This window comes from Palaemon carinicauda, chromosome 2 (genome assembly GCF_036898095.1).
Source record: "Palaemon carinicauda isolate YSFRI2023 chromosome 2, ASM3689809v2, whole genome shotgun sequence".
Lineage (NCBI taxonomy): Eukaryota > Metazoa > Arthropoda > Malacostraca > Decapoda > Palaemonidae > Palaemon > Palaemon carinicauda.
The window spans coordinates 141329707-141355720 of record NC_090726.1 but is presented as its reverse complement, the minus strand read 5'-3'; the positions used below and the strand labels follow the sequence as shown (position 1 = coordinate 141355720).

The window sequence follows — 26014 nt, the reverse complement described above, 5'->3', positions numbered from 1 at the left end:
TTCTGAATACACTGTAGAGCACGTTCACCTATATCTTTTATAAACTATGGTTTTCAAGTATCGAATTCCCTTACTATAACTTCCGAAACCCAAAAGGGCTGAATTTCTCTCTTCTTTTATAAGGAAGTAGGTTATGGCTAGGACTAGGTAAGTTATTCAACGTCACAATAGACATTTGTATAGACACCGAGAGAGATGTTTTTGTTAAACAATTTTACGTAATGATTTTACGTCATCTAAAAAAATATGAAAATTTAGTACACTATAGGAAGGAAAAGGGAGCGAAAGAAACTATAAGCAGTCGTGCGCAAGCAAAAGAAACACGTAGTTGACAAGTAGTGTATTTATTATTTTTAACAGAAAAGCTTATATGTAAGTAAAATAAAGAAAAGTAATAATGGAAAATGGGAGAGAGGGAAAGACATTAAGAGACACATAGATGGATGGAATGTGAATAAGAAGGAATGACGTTAAACGGAGGAGAATGGATAGAGGAAGAAAAAAAGACGTTGGTATAAATAGAAGGAGCAGAGCAGGAGATCAAGACTCCAGGAGGAGAGGTCAGGGAAGGAAGCGTAGGTCAAGGGAAGGATCGTCGTAGGAGAGAGATCCTTCTGTTTCGAAGCAACGGTTCCTGAGGTCGTCACGTCCTGCGGCTAATAGGAGTCGAAAGAAGAAAAAAGTCACCCTGGGTTAATATTTGCGACTTCCAGGAGGCAGATGGAAAGTGAGTTTTTGAAAGGGAGAAGGATTTGCGATAGGCAGCACTTTCCTTTCAGTATAGTTGGCACGAGTGATGGGAATTTTACTTTCGTCAGCGAAAGGGAAGCGAGGTACATATCTTGAGAAATATTGTTACAAGAAAAGTTTTTATATAATTTTAACTCGCAAAAAAATTAGATTCCTTGATTATGAATGCAAGTTTGTTTTTTGTAATAAAGTGCCTAGCATATAATTTATACAATGCTGTATTTATATTTTTGAAAGGCAAACATTTTTGTATTTTAAAAGATTGGCTTAAAAAATCAGAAGTAACTGAAAGGCAAGAGGACATAGATTGAAGAGAAAGTGAACACTAAGTTAAAGGCAGCTTTTTTCATTTTTTATTCACGATTAAGGTGAAATGTTAGTATTCATGCATGGTGTTTTCCGTTTTAAGAAACACTAGCTACGAAATATTGTGAATTCGTGACTGTTTCGTAAAGGTGTAAGCAGCGTAATTGCCTTTTTAACGAAAATGCTGATCTTTATATAAACTTTTTTTAATCTAATTGGTTTCTTATGAACAAGTCAATTCATTATATCATTGCTGTAATTTACTTTACTTATTTTTTTTTTATTCTCAAGGATATACTATTTCAATAAAACATAGGGACCATTCTTTTGTAGAAACAAATAAATAAAAACTCAATTGTATCATAAAAATGATAAAATATACGCGTGCTCATTTTGGTAGTCAGATGACATCTTTAACGACAAAGATGACCCTGAGAAGGTCCCACGAAAACAATGCAAGGCCCCTCTGTCCCTAACCTTAAAGGAATCTGTCCCCAACTCCTTAAAGACTTTCCATATCCAAGGAGACCTTGTCACACTTTTCCAATTAAGGCTTCAGCCATATGTTGACAAAATCATTTCTCTCCTCTTTTGATATCACCCTTTTTTCGGATTTCCCAAATATCTTCCTATTTCCTGTATTTTTTTTTCTTTTGTTGGTGAATCTGTGGGAGGAAATTCCTTGGTATTGTCACATAATTTATGGTTCAATTTTAAGTACTGGGTACGCGTTACTTGGAATTGGTGTTAGGAATGTGTTGCTCATAGAAACCTGATATTAATCAAGGTTGATTTTCTACACAGATGTGACTGGGTTACATAGCAAGATGGGTTTTGTCATCTCTTGTATACTAATTGGATTTCTGAACCTTATCGCATATTTGCTGAATAAACAATAATTCTTATTTATGAATGATTTTAATTTTTTAAATAAATTATTTAAGAATTTTAGTACCAAGAAAAAACTATGAATGATGTTATTGCCGCTTGCTAATGGAAGCTGAACGGGCTCTTGAAAGTCTTGCATTTATTATAATATAGAACCAGAATACTTATGATTTTAATTCTTGCATTCGTAATGACATAAAAGGTATATATATACTGTCTTGGAATTGTTATTGAACGTTGAAACATTTCCCTCTAAAATTTTCGTCTGTTTTCCAAATTTCAGTATCCATGAAACCTTCACCCATAAGGTAATAATGATAAAATATCCCTATCATTAGTTTCTATTATTTTCTTCTATTTAGTTTTTTGTTTCAGTTGTCTCATGGCCATATCTATCGTTTACTCTTTTCACTGAGGTCTTTTTGACTTACTATTTATCTGTCATCTGTCTGGACCAGATGATTGTGCCGTTAATGAAATTGTTGATGATGGTCAAAATTGTGATTGTGACGATAAAAGATTTTAGTTCTCAGTTTTAATGGCAATGTAAAGATTATTCTTATTCCTTTTCATCTATTTATTTTATTGTTATTATGGGCCGCATATTTCTTACGAGTGCGATGAAAATGAAAGTGAGTCGCTGTTAGACACAAAGTTTTGGTGAATAAAAAAAAATCATGAATTGATGGTAATTTCTTTTCTAAAGTGTATTGCTTTCTAATTGTACTTCAAGTTTGGTCTAATATGTATCCCGTTCTTTTTAATATACATGTTGTATTAGAGACATCTGCAATTATATTTGTATGTACAGGGACATATATATCTTATAATGCCCACCTGCACACATAGGTAGGTGTGCATCTATATATATATATATATATATATATATATATATATATATACATACATACATACATACATACATATATATATATATATATATATATATATATATATATATATATATATATATATATATGTATATATATATATATAGTGTGAGAGAGAGAGAGAGAGAGAGAGAGAGAGAGAGAGAGAGAGAGAGAGAGAGAGAGAGAGAAAGCGAGAGAGAGAGAGAGGAGAGAGAGAGAGAGAGAGAGAGAGAGAGAGAGAGAGAGAGAGAGAGAGAGAGAGAGAGAGAGAGAGAGAGAGAACAAATTGCAGCGTGATAATGTTACTGTTGTCCTTGGCTTCTCTCGGAATTGCTAGGTGATAATAGCACCTTTAGCCCCATCTCGTTTGAGTAGCTTAGAACAGCTGTACTCACTTCTACCATTGAAAAGGAAGTATATACTTCCGGTCTGACGTGGCACAGTGTCAGTGGGTTTTTTCCTTTCAGGGAAACCACAGTTTCCGCGAAGTTCCCGATAAGTTCCCGGGGGTAGAAGTAGAGTAAAAATTTGAATTTTAGTTTACGAAAAGATTCATTTCTTCCGCGTAATATAAAAAAAGATGATTAGCGCACATACGTATGCATGGGTAACCGTTTAATGATGCAGATATATATATATATATATATATATATATATATATATATATATATATATATATATATATATATATATATATATGTATATATGTATATATATACATATATATATATATATATATATATATATATATATATATATATATATATATATATATATATATATATATATATATACTATTTCATTATTTTGATTTAATCTTTTTTAAATGGAGACAGTAGTCCTTTGGGTGAAACATGCAACACAACACAGTTTCAAGACAGAAGTTGTGCAGTTACAAAGAATTCTCGGTAATTTGAGCAAAGATTTACCTAAAAAAAAGATCACGAACAGAGTTCCAGTTATGAGAACGTTTCTCAAGGTCACATATTTCCCGCCGAAAATCGTTGTGCAAATTATATTATTTATGCAGAGACCTCTGGTTCTGAAGAAATATCTTGATTTGATGTGTCGATGTCATGGAATCCAGACAAAAGTTATTGATAATTTTTTTCAAATAAAAGGAATTTCAATTGTTCCAATAAAAATAATTGACAACTCTTTCTTTTAAGACATTCGGAAATGATTTTGGGTACACCCTTTTCCGTTGTATATCCATTTCCATTTAATTCTCTCTCTCTCTCTCTCTCTCTCTCTCTCTCTCTCTCTCTCTCTCTCTCTCTCTCTCTCTCTCTCTCTCTCTCTCTCTTTTCCGTTATATATACATGTCCATTTAATTTCTCTCTCTCTCTCTCTCTCTCTCTCTCTCTCTCTCTCTCTCCATATATATATATATGTATATATATATATATATATATATATCCTTTTTTATTGCATATCCATGTCCATTTTATTCTCTCTCTCTCTCTCTCTCTCTCTCTCTCTCTCTCTCTCTCTCTCTCTCTCTCTCTCTCATTTCCAGCCATTCTACAGTACTTCCCCAAACAAGACGGCAGTTCCTGTGGTGCGAACAGGCTTCGTCCGGGAAGCATGCGGAACAGGGTTGTAATGCTTGGGCGATTATAAGCTAGATCACCAAGTAATAGAACGTTTGAAGGCTGTTCCTAGCACCGAAGTCGTGAACAGCGTGTCATTGATTTTAAACTGATGTTCTGGAAATCTGAACTGCGTGATGGTGAGAAATGGTGCTATTAGGGACTTAGAAAAGAGGAGAAATCTTGCGGTTGAAGTCGACAAGAAGCCAATAATTATTTCGTTGTAAAGTAAACGGCTCCTTCTGCACCTTTTAGTGTTTTAAGAAAATAAATACTTGGCTATCCTTTCAGATTTAATAATTTTCCCCCCTTTTCTCTATCGCTCCAGTAAGTGCTGTACTGTATATTTTCTAATCAAAAGGTAATTAGTCAAAAGTGGTTCATAGAGCAATATATTGTTGAGAGAGAGAGAGAGAGAGAGAGAGAGAGAGAGAGAGAGAGAGAGAGAGAGAGAGAGAGAGAGAGAGAGAGAGAAAAGACCAAACTCCGTTTTCCTAATATTCGCATGTTATTAATAATACACCCAGTAAAATTACCTAGACCTTATGGAGTGTCTCGAGAAGGAAGCACTTAGCACACCCTCCCCCTATAATTCTTGCCTGTTTTTTGATGCGCGAAGGTCGCGTGAGGCAGGATTATGTACATTACTGTTACATTTAGCTTTAGATTTGTGGATTATGATTCATAATGTTGGTCATATTCGAAAATGTCTTTCTCAGTCTCTACTTGAGATGATATACTCGCGAGTTGAAGTCGCCCCTCCCCCTCTCTCTTATTTAGTATACTACAGAATTGTGATAGATGCTGTACATTTGACAAATATCTTGGTAATTATATCGAAAGAATATTTAGAGCGATTGTCAGACTTTTGCATATATTCTAATTCAAAGATGTAAGAAACAAAAAATGAAGTCTGAATTTAATTCGCTGTTTTCGAAAAATAAAATGAATTTGTTTTTGCATGTATGTAGGCTACTCACTTTGCACACCATGTCATACTTGAAGGTGTAAACTTCGCACATGCGAGGCAGAAGAAAAGGACAGGTCATTGCGCTTGTTGCACAATGTTCAAGAGAGCATATGACTAGCGACCAATCGCAAGTACCCAAGCAAGCACCAGGAAGAACCAGGAAATGTCTAGTGTATTAAGGAATTTTTGCTCCATTCGATTATGTGTTCCACGTAATTTTTCTCTTTATATATTATAAAAAAAATTCTAGTAGTTCTATTACACTCTGTCGAACCAATTTTTCCTTGCAATATTTTCTAAAATAAAACTATTATTTTCTTATCCACTTTGTATGTATCTATCCTTTCTCTTTCTCTTCAATGAAAATCATGCCCTTGAAATAATAAGTTTTTTGGTTTTGTGAGATGAAGTGCCATTACACTGTTGAGTGATGATGGTAAAGTTGCTATAGAAGCATTATAAAAGTTGAAAGAAAATTAGGTACATTGTAGTTGTTGGTCAGATATGTTTTTGATTTTTGAGACGACTTACTTTTTTCTTGTTTGAACCATGCATTCTTGCATCATGAAAAAATTGCTATTATATATTTCGGAAACTTACTTTTTAGAATATTTTTTTTTTTTTTTTACTCTTATAATGGGTGTCTTTGTATTCTAAGGGTTGAAGAGGGTGAACATTACCACTGTTTATTTTGTTTCAGTTTTGATTAATTTTTTCGTGACCTTAGCCGACAGTTCGGATTTATTCATGCTTTTCCAAAAAAAAGTATCTTGTATGTCACAATCAAGTGTTTCATATTTCAGTATATGCTTTAATCTTTAAAACATTGTGCGTTATGCCAAAAACCAAGAATGACAATGTACAATTGGCTGCAGTTACACATGAGCAGCTTTCTGCTTATTTATCTATGCTGTACAGTTTTTAAAACTCCTCAAAGACTCACCTCTTGATTCATTTGAACGTAGCTTTACGATAAAATGTGGTGCCCTGAGTCGCTTGAATATGTTTTTTAACTGTTGGTGAAGATATTCTATAAATGAATAATGTCTTTCATAGAATTATTGTTGACATATTTCCTTGTATAGAAAACTGTGAACATACTCTTTTATCGATGACTAACGATACACAAACGTATTTTTACGATATATATATACACATATATATATATATATATATATATATGTGTGTGTGTGTGTGTATATTTATATATATATATATATATATATATAATACATTTATATATATATGTATATATATATATTTATATGTATATATGTATATATATATATACATACATACATATATATATATATATATATATATATATATATATATATATATATATATGTGTGTGTGTGTGTGTGTGTGTGTGTGTGTGTGTGTGTGTGTAATTAATAAGAAATTTCAAGTTATGACACCTTGTAAAATACTTTCAATGATTTACTGAAAGAGAATGGTGGTTTTCCAATTATTTGTATCCTGTAACATAAAACGCCAACTTACACAATTATATCCATATAAAATACTAATTTCCTGATAAAAATTAACACCATGTTATCATACTAAATGATATACATGTACCGTAATTAGATTATATGCTAATGTGGAGGCATGCTCTATTTCATTTGCCTTATTCCAGTTATCTTGTGTATAGAAAATGTTGTACATAGATCAAAAATTTAAGAGATAAAGAGGGTGAGAGGATATATATATATATATATATATATATATATATATATATACTGTATATATGTATGTATGTATGTGTGTGTGTATGTATGTATGTGTATGCATATAATTATATGTCTGTGAGTGTGCGTGTTATACCAAAAATTTTGATTGATAAAGCACGAAAGAGAAAGCAAGCAATCTGAAAGTTAATCTTTGAGTAAAGGTAATGAGAGAGAGAGAGAGAGAGAGAGAGAGAGAGAGAGAGAGAGAGAGAGAGAGAGAGAGAGAGAGAGAGAGAGAGAGAGAGAGAGAGTATGTGTGTGTAAAGTCCAAGTAAATCACCAAAGCAAGTCTTAATTAATATTGCATGAGTATACAACATCATCACCTTCGTATCACCTCATAAAGCAAAGTTGATTACACGAATTGTTATAGAAAGGGAGAGTTTTTGGGCGGAGGGGGAGGGTGGAGGGGTACGGGGAGTGTTTGTTAGAGGGGGAGGGGAAGGGGTGGATTTGGAGGGAACCCGCGTCTCATTTCCGGGATGGGTGACGCCGTAATTATAGCAGCGGGTCAGAGGTCAGGGTGGCAGTGTGGAAGAAGGTCATGCGACACAATTCTTGTTTCTTTGTTTTTTTTTTTTTTATTCTTTTGTTTGGGATAGGTAGGTTGGCATGCACAATTTTTTTCGTTATTCTTATATCTCGTGGTTCGTGCAAGTTACCTCATTGCTTGCAATTCTATATTATTTTCCTACTTGTTTACTTTGGGAGAATGATACTTTGGTAAGGGGGGGGGGGATCTGATATTGATATCTTGCCCAACATTTAAATAATTTTCGTATTTTATTTTTATTTTCAAATTCACCATTTTGAAATAAATAGTCCTCTTAACTTTATCGGTGTACGTAAAAATATAATGTTACTCATAAGTATAAAAATTATGTAACCTTGAGTTCGAGGTTTTAGTGATTAATGTGGTAATGTTATTGATATCCAGACCTTGGAACAAACAACTGTATACCCGAGGGATATATTTTCAGGCATGTGTAAAGAGATGTTGATCAGCATTACCATATTATTGACTTCAGTTGAAAAAGTTTTCCACGAATGGCAGTTTAAATAGATAACGCCAACATAAACTTGTAAAGTCAAACGTAAAGGATAAATCGGATGACAGGTGAACGTTCCGAAATGTCACCAATGAGACACAGTCTTGACATTGACTCCAACCATGTCGCAGTTCATGACTTGTCAAGAGAGTGACATTGGAAAATATGTAAAGTTGCGTCTCTAATCCTTGTTTTGAAATGAAGTACAAAGACAGATCTATCATTTTCGGGGCAGGGGATCAAATGCTGGCATTCAGCGTGCTGTACCCTCGAGTCAGCAAGGTATGTATCAAGTAAAATGAATAGATAAGTGAACGAGTGAATTTACGTAATAAAACTTAATTTGGAAGCTCTCATGTAACAATCTTTACGTGGAATAATTATTTCTGGTTTCTTATCTGAATTTATATACGATTTGTGAAAAATCATGAATGATTCAACAGGGTAACTTTCAGTCTGCTTAAAAAATTATCCAGGACACCTTGAAAGAAATTGTTAGCCTACAGCTATTAAAACAAACAGAATCTCTTTATGTGATGTAAGCAAATAGCTTAAGGTCAAGTTTCCTCGCCAATAACTTTTGACATTAAACGCCTCCTGCAAATGATTTTATGGTCTCTACCGTAAAAAGTTATTAAGTATTGTTCTTTCTGTAGATGCGCCTTTGAAGTTAATGTGCAATTATATTATTTATCTTTGAGAGAGAGAGAGAGAGAGAGAGAGAGAGAGAGAGAGAGAGAGAGAGAGAGAATTTTCTTAGAATTCTTTCATTTTTTTTTTTTTTTTTTGCTAAAGTTGGTGACGTCACAACGTTTTTCTTCGGATTCATTTACCCCGCTTTGTAGTTTATGTAACTCTTGACCAAAGTTCAGGTTTCTTTGTCTGTATATTTTGTACCAAAGTTTGACTTATTGTTCTTTTTCTCAGATGTCTCGAGGACACTAATTTATCAAGGATAATCAATATCAGATTTATCATCATTGCTATTAATTTACTTTTCATAGTCTACCTACAGTTCCGTCGAAAGGTCAGTAGTCTACACTTACACGCTGAAGCATGGAAGGAAAAAAGTCCATGAATATAAAACAAAGGGAATAAACTGATCATGGATTGAACTGATGATATATAGATGATAGATATATAATCCCACAATCTATAATTTGCTGCACGAGGAACTAAATATTCAAGTGTTATCCCTCCTTTTTTCCTTATCTCCAAGAAATTTCAAACCCCGTCAAACTGTTTCGATCAAACAAATTCATTTTATAGCAAAAAAATTCTCATATTTTTCTCTTATTGTATCAAAGAAAATTTCGAAGCATCTCTCCTAGGCACAAGAAATTATACGTCGCAACTAAAATGTAGCTGTGTTCAGTATTTTGCATCGTTGAACAATAGACGTGTTTTTGTTTTCTTCTTTATACTCTTGAGCAAATGTCAGAGAATCTGGCATAGGATCAAGACAGCCTCCACCCTGTTCGAGAACCCAGTAAATCACTGCAATCAAAGGATAGCTTCGTGTATTTCTCAGCAATTAGCTTCAACTTCGCTCACGCTTTTCAGCCGGGTGGGGGAGGAAGAGAAGTGGTTGGAGGGGCTGTTCTTCTCTTGTCAGTAAAATGCCGCCCAGCCACTTACTTATCTCGCTACCCTTGACAGGTACTAGAATAATTAATGTGTCGTAAGATGAGGTGATATATCCCTCACCTGGATCCCCAATTGGCCAATAAAAGATGATTGTTTGACCCCGATCTTCGTTCCTTGCTGTTCCGTCTTTGTTCCTGGTTTCTTTGCTGTTCCGTCCTTGTTTTGGAACGCCAATTAATTGTGCTGCTGTATTAAATGATTTACTTTGGTGTATCTTACTTTGACGTGGTTTTAAATTTGTTGGCTAGATTTACACATGTCGTTTGAGCATTTTTATTTTCTCTTTTAATGATTTTGCTTCCGATGACTGTACAGTATAGCTTCTTTAATATTTAGATACATGTACAGTAAATGGGAGAGAATGTAGGCCACAAATAGCAAATTTGATTATTTTTTGCAGAATATATATGAGCATATGTATATATATGTATGTATATATATACATATATATATGTATGTATGTATGTATATATATGCTACACACACACACACACACACACACACACACATATATATATATATATATATATATATATACACGCATACATACATGTGTATGTATTGACTGATGAGAAAGTGCAATCCATTCATCAAAGCCACATTCATATGTTAATTGCTTTTCTATTTAAGAATCCTACTAGAGGTATAAAATCAACTTTAATTAGCCATAATCTTCAAAATGACAAACTTCTTGACTTTCACTTCTCTGCACCTCAGTATGATATCTTTGTATACCATATGTATCAATATACTAAATAAATGGAGGGTAAAATACAGGGAAATGTAAAATAGAAAAAAAATGGAGAAAGGCAGGGAAAGATGTATAATAAAAGGAAGGTAAAATAAAATCCAAAATCCAAATAAAAGGAATGTGAAGTTCAGGAAAAAAAAAAGAAAATACTCTAGAGGTAGCAGGTTGGCCAGGGCACCAGCCACCCGTTGAGATTCTACCGCTAGAGAGTTATGGGGTCCTTTGACTGGCCAGATAGTACTACATTGGATCCTTCTCTCTGGTTACGGTTCATTTTCCTTTAGCCTATACGTACACCGAATAGTCTGGCCTATTCTTTACAGATTCTCCTCTGTCCTTATACATCTGACAACACTGAGATTACCAAACAATTCTTTTTCACCCAAGGGGTTAACTACTGCACAGTAATTGTTCTGTAGCTACATTCCTCTTGGTAAGGGTAGAAGAGACTCTTTAACTTTGGTAAGCAGCTCATCTAGTAGAAGGACACTCCAAAATCAAACCATTGTTCTCTAGTCTTGGATAGTGCCATAGCCTCTGTACCATGGTCTTCCACTGTCTTGGGTTAGAGTTCGCTTGCGTGGGGTACACTCGGGCACACTATTCTATCTAATTTCTCTTCCTCTTGTTTTGTTAAAGTTTTTATAGTTTATATAAGAAATATTTATTTTAATGTTATTACTCTTAAAGTATTTTATTTTTCCTAGTTTCCCTCCTCACTGGGCTATTTTCCCTGTTGGGGCCCTTGGGCTTATAACATCCAGCTTTTCCAACTAGGGTTGTAGCTTAGCAAGTAATGATAATAATAATAATAATAATAATAATAATAAAAAGACCCGCTGATATAACAATGATATTCTTTGCCTTAACGCTAGCAAGAAGTTCATTTTTTTTTGTTTCTTCTTTGATTGGGTGGGGCGGAAGTACTCGTTTCCAATAGTGGACTTAACCTCTAGAAGACTTCATCTGTATTGCACTGCGGAAGATTCCTTTACAGGATGTAAAATACAATCTTTTGAGAACGGTACAAAGATAAATAATTGAAATTTTAGATATATTAATGTTGAAAAAAAAGCAGAAAATTACAAAATTGATTATAAACAAAGAAGATGGATTGAATAATCGAATAGCAGGTTGAGGGATGTAGCAAACCTCTGAACTGAGCCTATTTCTAGTACTGACTACCCCTATTCGTTTAATTTTAGATGCAATTTTATTCTTCATGGGGATACTACCTTCATTTCTTCTTTAGTGATAAATTTGCTCGCACGCGCTCGCGGGAGATAGATAGAGAAAAAGATGATTTGGGAAAATGGTGGTCTAATGATGTTTAATTGATAGCGAGATGAATAAATGTCTTATAATTCCAGTTTTCTTTTTATGGCTGAATGATTGCAAGCATGTGTTATAATTTTAGGAATCTAGGTCATTCATTTACCGCCCTCTTATATTTCTTTGTTCATCAATGATAAGCCTTGGAGTATAGTGTGCTGATCAGCCTTTTAGCATTTAAATGAAGAATAATATTCCATTTTACAGTCATCCTCAGTTCCTATGTACAGTTGGACACAGGAATTCATGGCACACCTCGCTCTGAGGAAATGCACCCTGTCACATCTTTACCAAACAAATCTTGTAGGGACACACACACAAACAAACACACACACACACACACACACAGATAGCCCCCAAGGTAGGGAGAGGGGATAGATGTGATGGTTGGGGCTGCAAAGAGGAACTCGCCGCGCAGTTACAGTGTGACAGGGTGCACTTTCTCAGAGTGAGGTGTGTCAGGAATTCCTGAGTCCAACTGTATCTATACCTCAAAACTGTCTTTGTTCGTCCTTGTTTATTCGTTAATAAACATCCAGTGCTGTGTAAGTTTGATTAATTAGAGGTGTCCATCAAAAGATCTTTGAATTGGCAATAAGTGAAATAGAATTTTTGACAGATCTCATTTTCCTTTCATCTTGGCAACACCTGTTCCCTTGAGGATTCCGGTCTTCTCTCAGTCACCATTAATAATTGCAATTGTTTTGTTTCTGACTCTTGTATCTCCGACAACTTTTTACTTTTCTCGCAATACTTCCGTTCGTGCGATTCATATAATAATATATTTTCTTTTTAGAAACGGGATTTTCCAGGTTTTTTCTTTCTGTGGAGAAAATAGAGCAATTGGGTTACAGGGTACCATTGGATCAGTCTCTTGTCTAAAGATGTGAAATGGATTAGCTAATTTTTCACCTTTATTACCAGCATTTAAAGGTTATCCATATATACATTTGAGAGAGAGAGAGAGAGAGAGAGAGAGAGAGAGAGAGAGAGAGAGAGAGAGAGAGAGAGAGAGAGAGAGAGAGTTTTCCACGGTGTTCCTGTTCATTGCTGTTGAAATATTGAAATACTGGACCTATATTTCAAACGGCTGTCTAATCCACAAAGGAGACTAAATTTTCTTTATATTGTCTTTTTTATATAAAGATAAGCTATAAATTAAAGTTATAACTAGCATCCATATTATTGCATGTATTTATACTGGTGTCTGCATGAAATATAACTCTGTTGTACTTAATCAAGAGTTCAAAAATATTGAGAATGGAATCTTAAGAAACTAAAAGGATAATAAGAATAACCCTGGCTCGTATAAGCTTCCCGCCTTCAAGTTGATGTATCGTTTCCTTTTAGGTTAATCCACATTATTTTTCTCACCATCATATTTCCTATTTTTAACTTCCGACCTGGGCTAGATAAAAACATTTGGTCGTCTGCCTTAAAGTTAAAAAACAGTTAACAAGTTATCCGGGAACTTCAAGAGACACCGCTGGAAGATTCTTAATCCGAAGGTTTTTTATTTTTTATTTCTTGTCTAGTTCTAGGTTGTGATGTTGCAGGAAAAGGGGCCGACATTTTTTCTTTCATATTTCCTTCCAACTAGTCAGGTATGTCAAATTTGACCTCACGAGACAAGTTGAAGACGGGTCTGGTCTCTGGGTACGCTGAGCGGGGAAAAAAAGGTCATATAAACATTCCTGGGGTCGCTTGGTACTGAGTTTTTGTAAGAGGTCTGAGAAACTATTGCATTCTTTCCTTGACTCTTTTTTTTCTTGTTCAAGGTACTTGAATTCGACATTTTCTTAATACATTTTAATTTGCTTTGGACATGTAATTAATTCACTCTGCTAAGTCTTCCTTTTTAATTTTTTTGTTTTTTTTTTGGGGGGGGGGGATGAAATTATAAAATTGGCGGGATCGTTTCGTAACTTTTATTTTCTGCTAAATTCGGTAGTTACACAGGAGTAAAGATTGGGTTTGAAAATGGATGAATTTAAGCATAAAGAGGCTGGTCATTATAAGCGTTTTAAAGGAATAAAGTTTCCTATAGAAACTCCCTTAGTGTAATGGAGTTAATAAGATCAAGGCATACTACAATTCAGTCAAGATTCCTTTGCTTAACTATTTTAGTGAACTTTGGAAGGGGGATATAAGATCGGGAATACTTACAAGATTTATATTTATTTAAATGAAATTGTTGTCTGGACTGATATACAGTAATTACTTTCCTTCCTCATACTTATTCCTGTCGTGAATGGTCCTTTTCAAGTCAAGCACAAAATTATTTTTAAACCACAGTTAATCTTGAAACCAATTTATTTAGTGTTAGCTTTGCTACTTATGCTACAAAGAATAATGAAAAGACTAATGTTTTTCAGAAGGATTTTTGTTAATCGTGAATGAGTTATTAAACTTTACTTCGGAACATTGAGCGAGTGTGAAATCGCCCGCCTTCGATCTTTTGTAACGGCCACATTCTTTAACTTTTAATTTTGGATCACTCTTTGCGACTCATGTAGTTTTTCCTGTTTGCATTGCACATTGATAAAGTCTGCCAGAGAAGCTTGAAAATAGAAGTAAACAATATAAGGAGGTAATATCACGGAAGAGGAGGTTTTATTCACTCGAAATATTGAATGATGAAAAATGACTGAGTAACTTCACGGTCTGAAGGTGACTGCGAGACAGACTAGTGAAGTAAAGCGTGAATAACGCAAGAAAGAAAAAATGATTAATGAAAACATACTTTGTCTCTGTTGGGAAATCATATGATTTACTATAAAAAACTCCATTAAAGCAACAAAATAGCTAGAAAAGGGATTCCTTATCATAAACAATTAAATATGTGAAAATAAACATTGAATACGCATAAGAAATAGGTTCTTCAATAAAAATATAAAAAAACTAGGTAAAGGCGAAAATATAAGAAAAAAATGCAGAAAAAAATCGATGCTTGCCGTAAAATGAAAAGAATTTTGATAAAACTGAAAATAAAGCAAGAGGGAAAATATCAAGAATCAAGACGGATGATGCAGAGTCGTGCAGTTAATAGATAGCATCCAGGATGAAGCCTGGGGAGGGGGGGGGGGAGACACTGGCATAAGGTTACAGCTAGAGTAGGGGGTGAGGGAGTAGGGGGGGGAGCGGATCGTGATGAAGGATTGGCGGTGGAGGTGTTCTATGATCTCATCCGTCAAAGACTATCATTATTTCCTTATTACTCTCGGTTTTATTGAAGTGAACTATCCTTGATAGCTCGCAGCATTCGGTCTCAGAAATCACTGGTTTCCATACGTTGTTTGTGTGTCTTGACAGTGTTAAGATTGATTCCGTCATCGGGGTCTGTTTAGATTCATTGTTTGTACTTTTTGCTGTACTCTTAAAAAAAACTTGTTCTTGAAAGAAGTATACCTCGAACTCAATATATTTGTGCGCGTGTAGCAGTAGTATGTTTCAATTTCCTTCCTTTTGTGTTTGTTTCCATCGATTTTCTTGTTTCTTCTATCATCGCAATGAGGAAAAAATAAAATACGTACATGTACAGAAAAATACCCTCAAAACTATGTGAACATACATGACGACACGCTCACTGGAAATTAACTCTGCCTTATCAGTCGACGAGCACCGACTGACTTATGGTGAGGCACGCGGTGTCAGTTTACCTTTAAATATTATATTTCTGCTGCGTTGGTAATTGGCTATACGACAGGTGAGTAAGTAGGAGGCATCGTAATAATTATGCAGCGGGAAATGCAACTCCGTTGCGCCAGTCTCTATGAAAAATGAGGGAGTCACTGTCATTCTTTATCATTTGCAAGTCTCCCTCCTCCTCCTCCTCCTCCTCCTCCTCCTCCTCCTCCTCCTCCTCCTCCTCCTCTTCTTCTTCTTCTTCTTCTTCTTCTTCTTAAGTTTCAACACGTTTCAGGAAGTTTTTCTGTAATTAATTTTCACATGAATAAGCGGTAAGTATGAACTTACAACTGTAAATTAAACTAGTGTTTCATATTGTACGCCCTCTCTCTCTCTCTCTCTCTCTCTCTCTCTCTCTCTCTCTCTCTCTCTCTCTCTCTCACTCTCTCTCTCTCTCTCTCTTATAATGTCGTTAATAAAAAAAATGCGCAATCCCCATCTTCCCCTCCGTTTAGCCCACGCAGCCTAGCTTCAAATGTTTTCTTTTCCTCCCCTTACACCTTCTTTTGCTTCTTTTATTGCTTCCTCTTCATCATTACTGGATTAAGCATCCGGGAGAGGAAGTGAAGCAAAATCTCCCGAAACGGAAACGATGTTTTATAAGAATGGAGCCAGGAAGGAGTTACTGATGTGCAGCCTCTCACTTGAATCCATGGAGAGGTTGTAGAGAGAGGAAGGGTGCAACGAAGAAAGGCGAAGCATGTCCGTAGAGTGTTGTATGCTACTTAATACCTTACTCTGTGGAGATCTATTGATATAATGTTACGTCGAATTATCCTTATGATGCTTCCGGTTAGTCTAGTTTTTCGCTTTTGGCTCTAATTATTCTATTGATAAACTTCTGTTTCGAGCTGCTGTTTTATGCAGGATTTATGTTAGTTTGATTTTTTCCTATCACTAATACTTTTCTCTATAGAGCTGGTCTGCAAATATACTGATGAAATTATTATCATAAAGCAGTGTGCAATTTTCGCATTTAAGTGAACATTGAACTTCATATTTTTTACGCTCAGAGAGCGAGAAATGAAAGTTCTCAAAAGAATGATATGAAATAAGTTTGATTAGGCATTTGATTTCAGAAATATATATTGAAATAGTATCATTATCTAAAAAAAATAAATACTAGGTATCCACATATGTGAGTAATAGAAAAATACAAAATCCCCTTTTAGAACTACTGCCGTCTAAACAGCGCTCAGTCTCTCTCACCATAGGACCTTACATACGTACGCAATATTATTGGACCTCTGTCTAAGCTTCGGGACAGTACGTAACGTCCTTGGGGTCAGGACTTGCCGTCTGGACCGTCTCTATTCTTACTGTTATTCATACTGTTATTATGAATCATATTAATTAATTTCATTCTTCGCGGATGTTTGGTATTATAGGAGACCCAAAGTCTTTCTTAGGTTGATCTATTGATTTTGTTATATCATGAACAGTTTTGTTATATTTTTCATGAATATTTCGTAGACTATTAGCTTATGAGAAACTCATGGACTATTACGCATACAAACGAAGAGTTATTCGCACACCTATATACTAATGTGTGTATGTATATGTATATGTATGTGTATATATATATATATATATATATATATATATATATATATATGTATTTATATATATATATATATATATATGTGTGTGTGTGTGTTTTTTGTATATATATATATATATATATATATATATATATATATGTGTGTGTGTGTGTGTGTGTGTGTGTACATGTACATGTACATGTACATGTACATGTATATGTATATATATATATATATATATATATATATATATATATATATATATATATATATATATATATAATGTCTATATATGTGTGTGTATTGTAGAGAGAGAGAGAGAGAGAGAGAGAGAGAGAGAGAGAGAGAGAGAGAGAGAGAGAGAGAGAGAGAGAGAGAGAGAGTTGGGGGACAATGGCTAGAAGTGCGTTGCTAAGTGAGTTGAGAAGAAACAAGAGCACCTGAATGCAAGTAAAAAAAAATAATAATGTAAAAAACAGATAGGAAAAAGTCACCCAAGGCAATGAGAGTACGTGAAGTTATGAGTCTTTGCAGCGCGTCATAAAGGAGTAGATGTAATTAGGAAGATTTAGATTTTTAGTGTAGGGAGAAATAAAGAATTAAAGTATGAATATACAAAAATGTCCCTCAGAGAGAGAGAGAGAGAGAGAGAGAGAGAGAGAGAGAGAGAGAGAGAGAGAGAGAGAGAGAGAGAGAGAGAGAGAAATGAGTGGCATTTTCATTGTCAAGTGTAACTTCCCCCGAATGAGAAGTGACATGAAAATTATGCATTAAATGAGAAGTGGTGGAAATGATTTCGGTGGCGTTGCTCCAGTAATTACAGTGATCCAAGGCGTCTCCCGTATCTGCCATTATGGCATTTTGGGATCAGAGATAAGATTGGGGTTCTGGTGCGTATCCCAGTGGTTCCTCGCGTTCAAGAATGGAGCAAATCTTCAACATGTGTGACTATATTATTTTTTTACAGGGTGAGTTGCCTGCTTTATTTATATTTACGTCTTGCTACAACATTTTCATTAAATTTTTAAATGTTTGCTTTTTCTATTATCTGGAAAGAAGAGTTCAAACTAGTAAGAAATCTTTGACTACTTTACAGCAGAAGTGGTGGTAGGAACTGTGTATAAGATTGCAGTTATGTTAATCTTACTCCAGTACAATCTATTTATCCTCATATGATTTTTCTTTTTAATAGTATTTTTTTTTGGGGTGGGGGGGGTGGGGGAGGAGAAGTAAAATAGACAAGGAGATACACAAGTAATCACTTAATAACATGAACCCAAAATACGACGGAAAAAAAAATAAAACATTGTTGTCTATCAATAATACCTCAAGCACTGTAAAGGCCATGAAAAGCAGAAGCCACACAAAATGCAAAGACAAATTAATGTTTTTTTATATTTTTAAGTAGCGAGGTTAAGAGCAGAAGCTATGAATATTCTTTTATTTTACTTCCTAACTATTCAACAAATAACACATCCTTACTCTGTGAGCTTAGACAGTGTATGGCATATTATGTTACTATTATATTATTTTATTTCAGTTTTAATAGAAAATCCCCCTAAAGAACTCAAAAGAAAGAACACAGCTGAAAACTAAATAATGAGCAAAACTGCCTCCCAACAGTAGTAATTCCACCGTAGGCGATGTACAATAAGTATATTGATAGATTGTTGCAGTTCAGACATTCGTATTTGATTGTAGTTGTCACCAACATCAATTGTGACACAGCCAGCATAAGGAAGATAGTCATTCGTATGTTGCATTGGTGAGATGAAGAAGGCGGCTGTATCAATTCATATAAAAAGTGGTGGTTGCGCGCGTGTGTGCATCCCCCCCCCCCCACCACCACCACACACCGCTCCTCCTGCACCCCCACCCTTGGTGTCCTGGGGCCGCGTCTGGGGTCCTATAAGAACTTCTTGACAAGGCCGCTAGGAAGTGTGGGATCCAGGAATGCTAAGGATTAATCTCACCCCCTCTTTTCCTCCTCAAAAGTTCACTCCATACTCGTAACTCCCAACAACGATACCTAAACCCTGTTTTCGTTTTGTCTGATTGTAGCGGTATTTTATGTCCCGACATTTTGAACAGCTGATGCTAATCAGCAATTGATGAGGGCGTTCTTGCAGTTTTTATGAAGGATCGGGATGTTTACATTCTGACCCTCGCCCTTGTTGCAAAGGTAACCGATTTTAAAGATATGATTTGGTCGCATTGATGATTAAAATTAAGGGAAAATTTAATCTATATTACTTACAACTAAACTTTTTTTTTTCTCGCATATCTATTAGCGTATGAAAACTCACGGACATTGGTTGGGAGAACGATTCTATATTTATATATTGTAGGTGGATACACACGCACAATATATATATATATATATATATATATATATATATATATACATGTATGTATGTGTGTGTACAGTATATATGTATATATATATATATATATATATATATATATATATATATATATATATATATATATATATATATATATATAGTATATTACATTGTCCTTTTTAATACGCATAGTCTTCTTAGCAGTCTTGATTGTTAATCGTCCCAACAATACTCAAATAATTTTACACAAAAACCTGCAACTAAGCATGAACGTGCGTAAATGGCTGAAGTCATGCGCAGTGACACACATTGGTTATGCGTACGTATACATGAACTATACCGGGATCACATAAACCGCTCACGTGTACATGTACACATGTACGCTCACTATCACGCTTGCGGATGTTCAGTACCAAATCGGGAGATATCGTGAATATCATCCACAAGGATCACGTGTAGAGATTATTTTTCTTTTTTATTTCGCTTTTCATATTTTTTTCGACTTTTCCGTTTGTGGTTTGGATTTTCCCACAGTATTTTCTTCCTGTGTAATTATTTGATGCATTCATTTATTGTTCCCAGTTTTCAGTGTTGCGATGATGGTTGTCCAATCTCACCGAATTATTTTTTTCCCTTCGAAACAATATAAATTTTCTGGATATGAATCTATATTTTTTACATTATTCTTTACCTTTTATCCGAGTGAGACTTACAAATTACAATCTGTATAACAAAAACTGTAGCCGTTTGTAGCCTACTGCAGGACAAAGGTCTCAGACATGTCAATTCATTGGCCAGTTTTTATCACCACGCTGGCCAGTGCGGATTGGTAATAGTGGGAGATCTTTGTCTGATTACTCACAGCAACCCAACCTATCATGGGTAGCCCTGACTAGTACATCTTTGCTGATCATGGCGATACGTGAGCCTTTTTACCCTGTTAAGGTATCCCCACTCAGAAAGTTGTACATAAATCATTCAATGAAATAGAATGTCTGTACTGAATATCTTTCAGGTCTTGCCCCCCCCCCCCCACCCCAACGAACGGGCGATTGAACTCTATCCACGCATTGGTAGTTACTGTGTCCCAAATCTAAGTATGTTTGGGTTGTGCCAATCACCATCATATACGCGTTCAACGTTCTTCTAGGTAATACACCTATGTTATTTGCCTCATTTGTTTTTGTTATCACAGAACGCCCTTTGTAGAAAGCGTGAATTATGAAGTAGAACGTGGAGAGATTATCATTTCTATATAAAAATATTTTGAGTTATGAAATAAAAGTTTTTTTTTATATGTTCCTAATGTCAAAATTATAAATGAATGTTTTTTCCACCTTCTTTGCGGATATTTTAGAGATATCGCTTTCCTCTTTCTCGTTTAAAGGTTTAATGGCTACTCATGAATGGCAGAGGCAAGGGACAGTGACATTACCCTATCAAGCTGGATAATGCCCTAGAAACTGACCATCTATACATATAATCAGCCCCCAAGCCCTCTCTCCACCCAAGCTAAGACCAAGTAGGGCTAGGCAATGGCTGCTAATGACTCAGTAGATAGACCGATAGGCTCCCCCACGCCCTTAGCTCACAAGGATGGTGAGATTGCAGCGACGAAAGGAACTAATGAGTTTGAGCGGGACTCGAACCCCAGTCTGGCGATAACCAGTCAGGGACAATAATATGATCATTTATTCCAACACATCATCCAGTATGTTTCACAGGGCCCCACAGCCCCCTTCCACCCGTCAATATTTTTTCCCAGCTTCTTATCCTGCCAGGGTCATGACCTGCTTGACGTGAAAAATATGACCTTGCGAGTCTAAGAATAGCTGAGGAAAACTCGAGGATAATCTCTTCATTTCACCGTCGCGCATAGAAGGATTCTCGGGTCCTTAATTGGAATTTGAACTATTTAACGCTGAATTCCTGCGTCTGGACAGACATCCGGTTGGAGGAAACGAAGCCAATTGGGTCACGTTTCTCTGTCTCTTTTATCACAGCCGACGAAACATGAGGTTGTGTTTGTTTTAATTCAGGGTCAAGTACTGCTTTAGACCATTCCCTAGGAGTCTTCTTCTTCTTCTTCTTCTTCTTCTTCTTCTTCTTGGTTTGGCCAGTTTTAGAGTCTGAAAAATAAAATGGATTAGTCAAACTTATGGGAATGCGACAAATGAAGTTTCGTTGTTCTTATATAGGAAATTCAGTTTTTCACACACGAAACAATTCCTTTTGAATGAGTCCAAGTTAATTTTTAAACAGAAATAATGATGTTATAGATTTTTTTTCATTGTTATCTACTTACTATATAAGAAAGTAAACTTGAAGTTACGAAATTAAACTCAGCTTACTTAAAATTACTTTTAATACAATTTTTAAGAACATTATTCTCTTTAGTAACAAGAAAATGTGTGTCGATTCTCCTAATACTCGTGTGTGTGGTAGAAAAGATCGTCTTTTTATGAAAGTTTAATATTTTCATAAATAAGTGACGAGCTACTGAATGTTTAAAGATCTTATAAACATAGCTGAGTTGCTTAAGTCTGTCACATTTTAGTTTAGCTGTCCATTTTGATTACTTATTCTCCATGTTCATGTGTTTCTGATATATTATGGGAGGTATGATTTCACTTTACTTATAATAGCTTCCTACGTAGCTTTGAGGAATATTAGGAAAATTCAATGAAACATTTATTTCAGTACGAGATCCTGTTGAATTACCTGGACAGTTTACAAAAAGTGTTTACTATAGTTCCTTTGAGAGGTATTTTGTCGATTAAAAAAAATCGTGTTAGTCATTGAATATCACAGCAATATTATGTTATTTAATTGATTATGGAAATTCCAAACCTTCAGGACAAAGTATTTTCTATTTTTTTTTAACCACGGCCGTAAATTAATAAAGATTTCGTAGGCTGGGGAGTGACTTGCAAGAGTGAGACCAGTTTATCAACGAAACTCTTAATTTAAAGGATGATAAATGTTTCAGTATATGCATTGGACCAACCTTAGATAAAACGTTCTTTATCATTATATCTTATGTAGGAAGCCATTCATTGCTTGCTATAATGTTCTCAGACATTTATTGATAAATTCTTGGTAAGCTTTAAGATTTAAATTTTAGCAAAGAAAAGTCAGAGATATATGTACCTACAAATTTACATAACCTGGGAAAGAAAAAACCTTATTTCATTTACCTGAGGATTCTTTTTTTATAAGTACGCAAATCGAATGTAAAGAAATCCTTGGACATCTGAGTACTTGTTTTTGCGTATGTCGTTAACCACAAAGGTTGTAAAAATGTTCCACCTATGTTAAGGGACCCTTTGTGCGAAGCAGTTAGTCGACCTTGTGTGCCACCCTGCCTAGCCTATGCTGATGCACATCCAGGCTCATAACTGCGCGCCCGCGCGCATTTTGCTCTCTGATTACTTCTTGGCTCTGTGTATCTATGCGCATAAATTATCCATGGCTTGGCTTCATTGTCGCATGCAACACGCATCGCAAGCTAATGAGTGGTCACTCCTTAATGTCATCATTATAGTTTTGATAAGAATAGGGAAGAGCTGGGTATCGCTCCACCATTTAGGGGGCCATATTCTAGCGGTTCCCTTGTGGGCGGAGGGGTGATTCCCCGAATAGGGGCGTAGGAAGTATTTAATTGCTATATCTTGTTGGCCTTCCGATGGGGGTAAGTTTTTGCTTAGCCATACAAAAGACCGTTGAATTTTTTTTTTTCTTTTCCATCGACCAACGGTATGTCGGCTCTTCTTTTCTTCTCTTCCTCTTCGGGCATTCGCTTTGTGCTATCCATGTGATCTAAGTAGTACTAACTATATTATTACTAATTGAATATGTATATAGATTTTAATTGGTTATATGATTTCTAATGATACATTTGTAGTCAATTATCATATTAATAATAATAATAGCAATTATTATTATTATTGTTATTATTATTATTATTATTATTATTATTATTATTATTATTGTAGATGTAAACTGATCTGGTTTTGCAACAATCAATTAATTTTTCGTTATTAGTTCGTTCCACTCTTATTGATAGCAATATAAAAACTGGGACAGAGCAACATATTTCAATCACTAAATGGCCTAAAGTATCTTTCCCTGTTTTTGAATCTGCTCTCTTTGGCTTCTTACGTCTTTTAGTTTTTCATCTGGCGGTCTCCTGTGATCAAAGGTCGTAGCGGAAATGGGGTTTTTCATTTTCTTAAAAGGCCTATACAAAAGTATTGTAATTAAAAGAACAACCTGCCTTAGAATAAAGATTGATTCTAGAATGTCGCAGTGTACCTAATTTATAATCTATAGATACAGAAAACATTTTAAGATTATAATCATGTTCATTAAAACCTTAGTAAACATGGAACTGAATCAACTTGCTCATTTGTTAATTTTAATTATAATCACTCCGAGTAATTAATGTTTATCTTCCACTTAAAAAAAAATGTTGCTAAAGTATTATAGTACAATATATTGATAATTACTATAAAAATATGATAGAAATTATTAGCATGAAATTCATACATTGATAAAGAAAATAACTGACATCCTATTAACATATTGAGAAAATACTGTTCCATTGAACAGACTACGCAAAGGAACTTTGCAAGAGATAATAATGTGATTTACGGGTTAATAATCGTGTGTGATTGCCATTCAGAATTATTATTATTATTATTATTATTATTATTATTATTATTATTATTATTATTATTATTATTACTTTAAGGGCTGTTTTTCTGGTCCTATACTGTAAGGGAACCCTACTCTCTTCAGGACCTTCACAGTCATTTTATCGTATGAATTTCAAGGCATTCAACATTTCATACCGTATAATTGTCTTTTGTGTGTGTGTGTGTAAATTCACATTATCGAAGCACTTGGTTCTTGTTGTTGTTGTTATCTTTTGTTAAGTAGTTTAACCAGACTACGTTGTTTCATTTCTAGATTTTAAAAAGCTTGTCCTATTATGATTTTTAAATGATGCTTGGAAATATGAATAATACAAATTTACAGAGAATGAACAGCGAGGGAAGGGGAAGTTTATTATTGTAAGTAATGATACGAATGCAGTCGATATGCACCATCAGAGAACTTCTTCAGGAGACCAGTTAATTCATTCTCTTTGTTTTTCCGCAGAATGCCGGGCAGCACCAGCAGCAAGGGCTCCGGGAGCCGAAACAACAACAACTATGGTGTTGTGGCCACACAGTACTACGAATCAGGCCCACCTGCGTCCAAAATGCAGTTGACCTCGGTAAGTCTCCCCCCCCCCCCCCTCTCTCTCTCTCTCTCTCTCTCTCTCTCTCTCTCCTCTCTCTCTCTCTCTCTCTCTCTCTCTCTCTCTCTAAATTTCTGTTTTATTATGGAATTTGATATATTTACTTTGAAATCCATCCTACACGTAACAAAATATGTCATAATGTCCGCTTCAACATAAACATTTGTATCCTTAAAACGAGCAAGAGTCTCTCTCTCTCTCTCTCCCCCCCCCCCCCCCTCTCTCTCCTCTCTCTCTCTCTCTCTCTCTCTCTCTCTCTCTCTCTCTCTCTCTCTCTCTCTCACTCTCTTAATTGTGTTGTAAGATTGATTGAGATTCCCTTTAGATAATTTTTTTCTGTATATAAATATGAACACATGTTTTACGAGAGGGTAATATTTCACGAGTTTATCGCTTCATAAAGATATCTAGAAATTAAATGTTCTCTCACTTTTAGGAATTGAATTGAAGTTATGCTATTTGTTTTTTTATCTCAATATTCAAGTATGCTATCTTTTATTATAAATCATACTTGAATAACTTATTTATATTAGCTAAAAATGTTTCTTCTTGTTTATATTCACACATCTAGCGTAATTTCAAAACCAGTTATAGACGAAAATTGAATATATATATTCTCATGAATCCATAAATGCGTATATGTATAATTCTATTATCTTGTAAATATCTTTGAATGTAGACGAAAGTTTGGCTACTGACTCATCATATACTTGCTACTGTATATATATATATATATATATATATATATATATATATATATATATATATATATATATATATATATATATATATATATATTATATATATATATATACGTATGTATATATGCATACATATATTGTTACTTTTATTACTAGCCAAGTTATAACCTTAGTTGGAAAAACAGATTGCTACAAGCCCAAGGGCTCCAACAGGGAAAATAGTCTAGTAAGGAAAGGAAATAAGGGAATAGCAAATAAAGCATGTATACGCAATGAATAGAAAATATAAACTATTTTAAGATCAGTATCAACGTTAAATAGATCAGTCCATATATAAACTATAAAACAAGACTTATGTCAACTTGCTCAACAGACAAGCTTTTACAAAATGTTTGAATACCTGAAGTTTCACTGATTCAACTGCCTGATTAAGAAAATAATTCCACAATCTGGGCACAAATAGAATAAAACTTCTAAAATACTGTGTAGTATTGAGCCCTATGATGGAGAAGGCAAGAGTCTTAGAATTAACTGCATTCTTAGTA

At 34.7% G+C, this 26014-nt stretch overlaps 1 protein-coding gene across 2 annotated transcripts in view; it reads left to right on the top strand.

Moving 5' to 3' along the window:
* LOC137627513 (serine/arginine repetitive matrix protein 1-like) overlaps window positions 1-26014 on the top strand; it is a 148648-nt gene that overhangs the window by 58879 nt on the left and 63755 nt on the right. For both annotated transcript variants that reach the window (XM_068358611.1, XM_068358604.1), the window contains exon 2: window positions 24627-24744. In XM_068358611.1, coding sequence (XP_068214712.1) covers window positions 24628-24744 — 117 coding nt within the window. In that variant the 5' untranslated portion in view covers window position 24627. The remainder of the gene's footprint in view (window positions 1-24626; window positions 24745-26014) is intronic.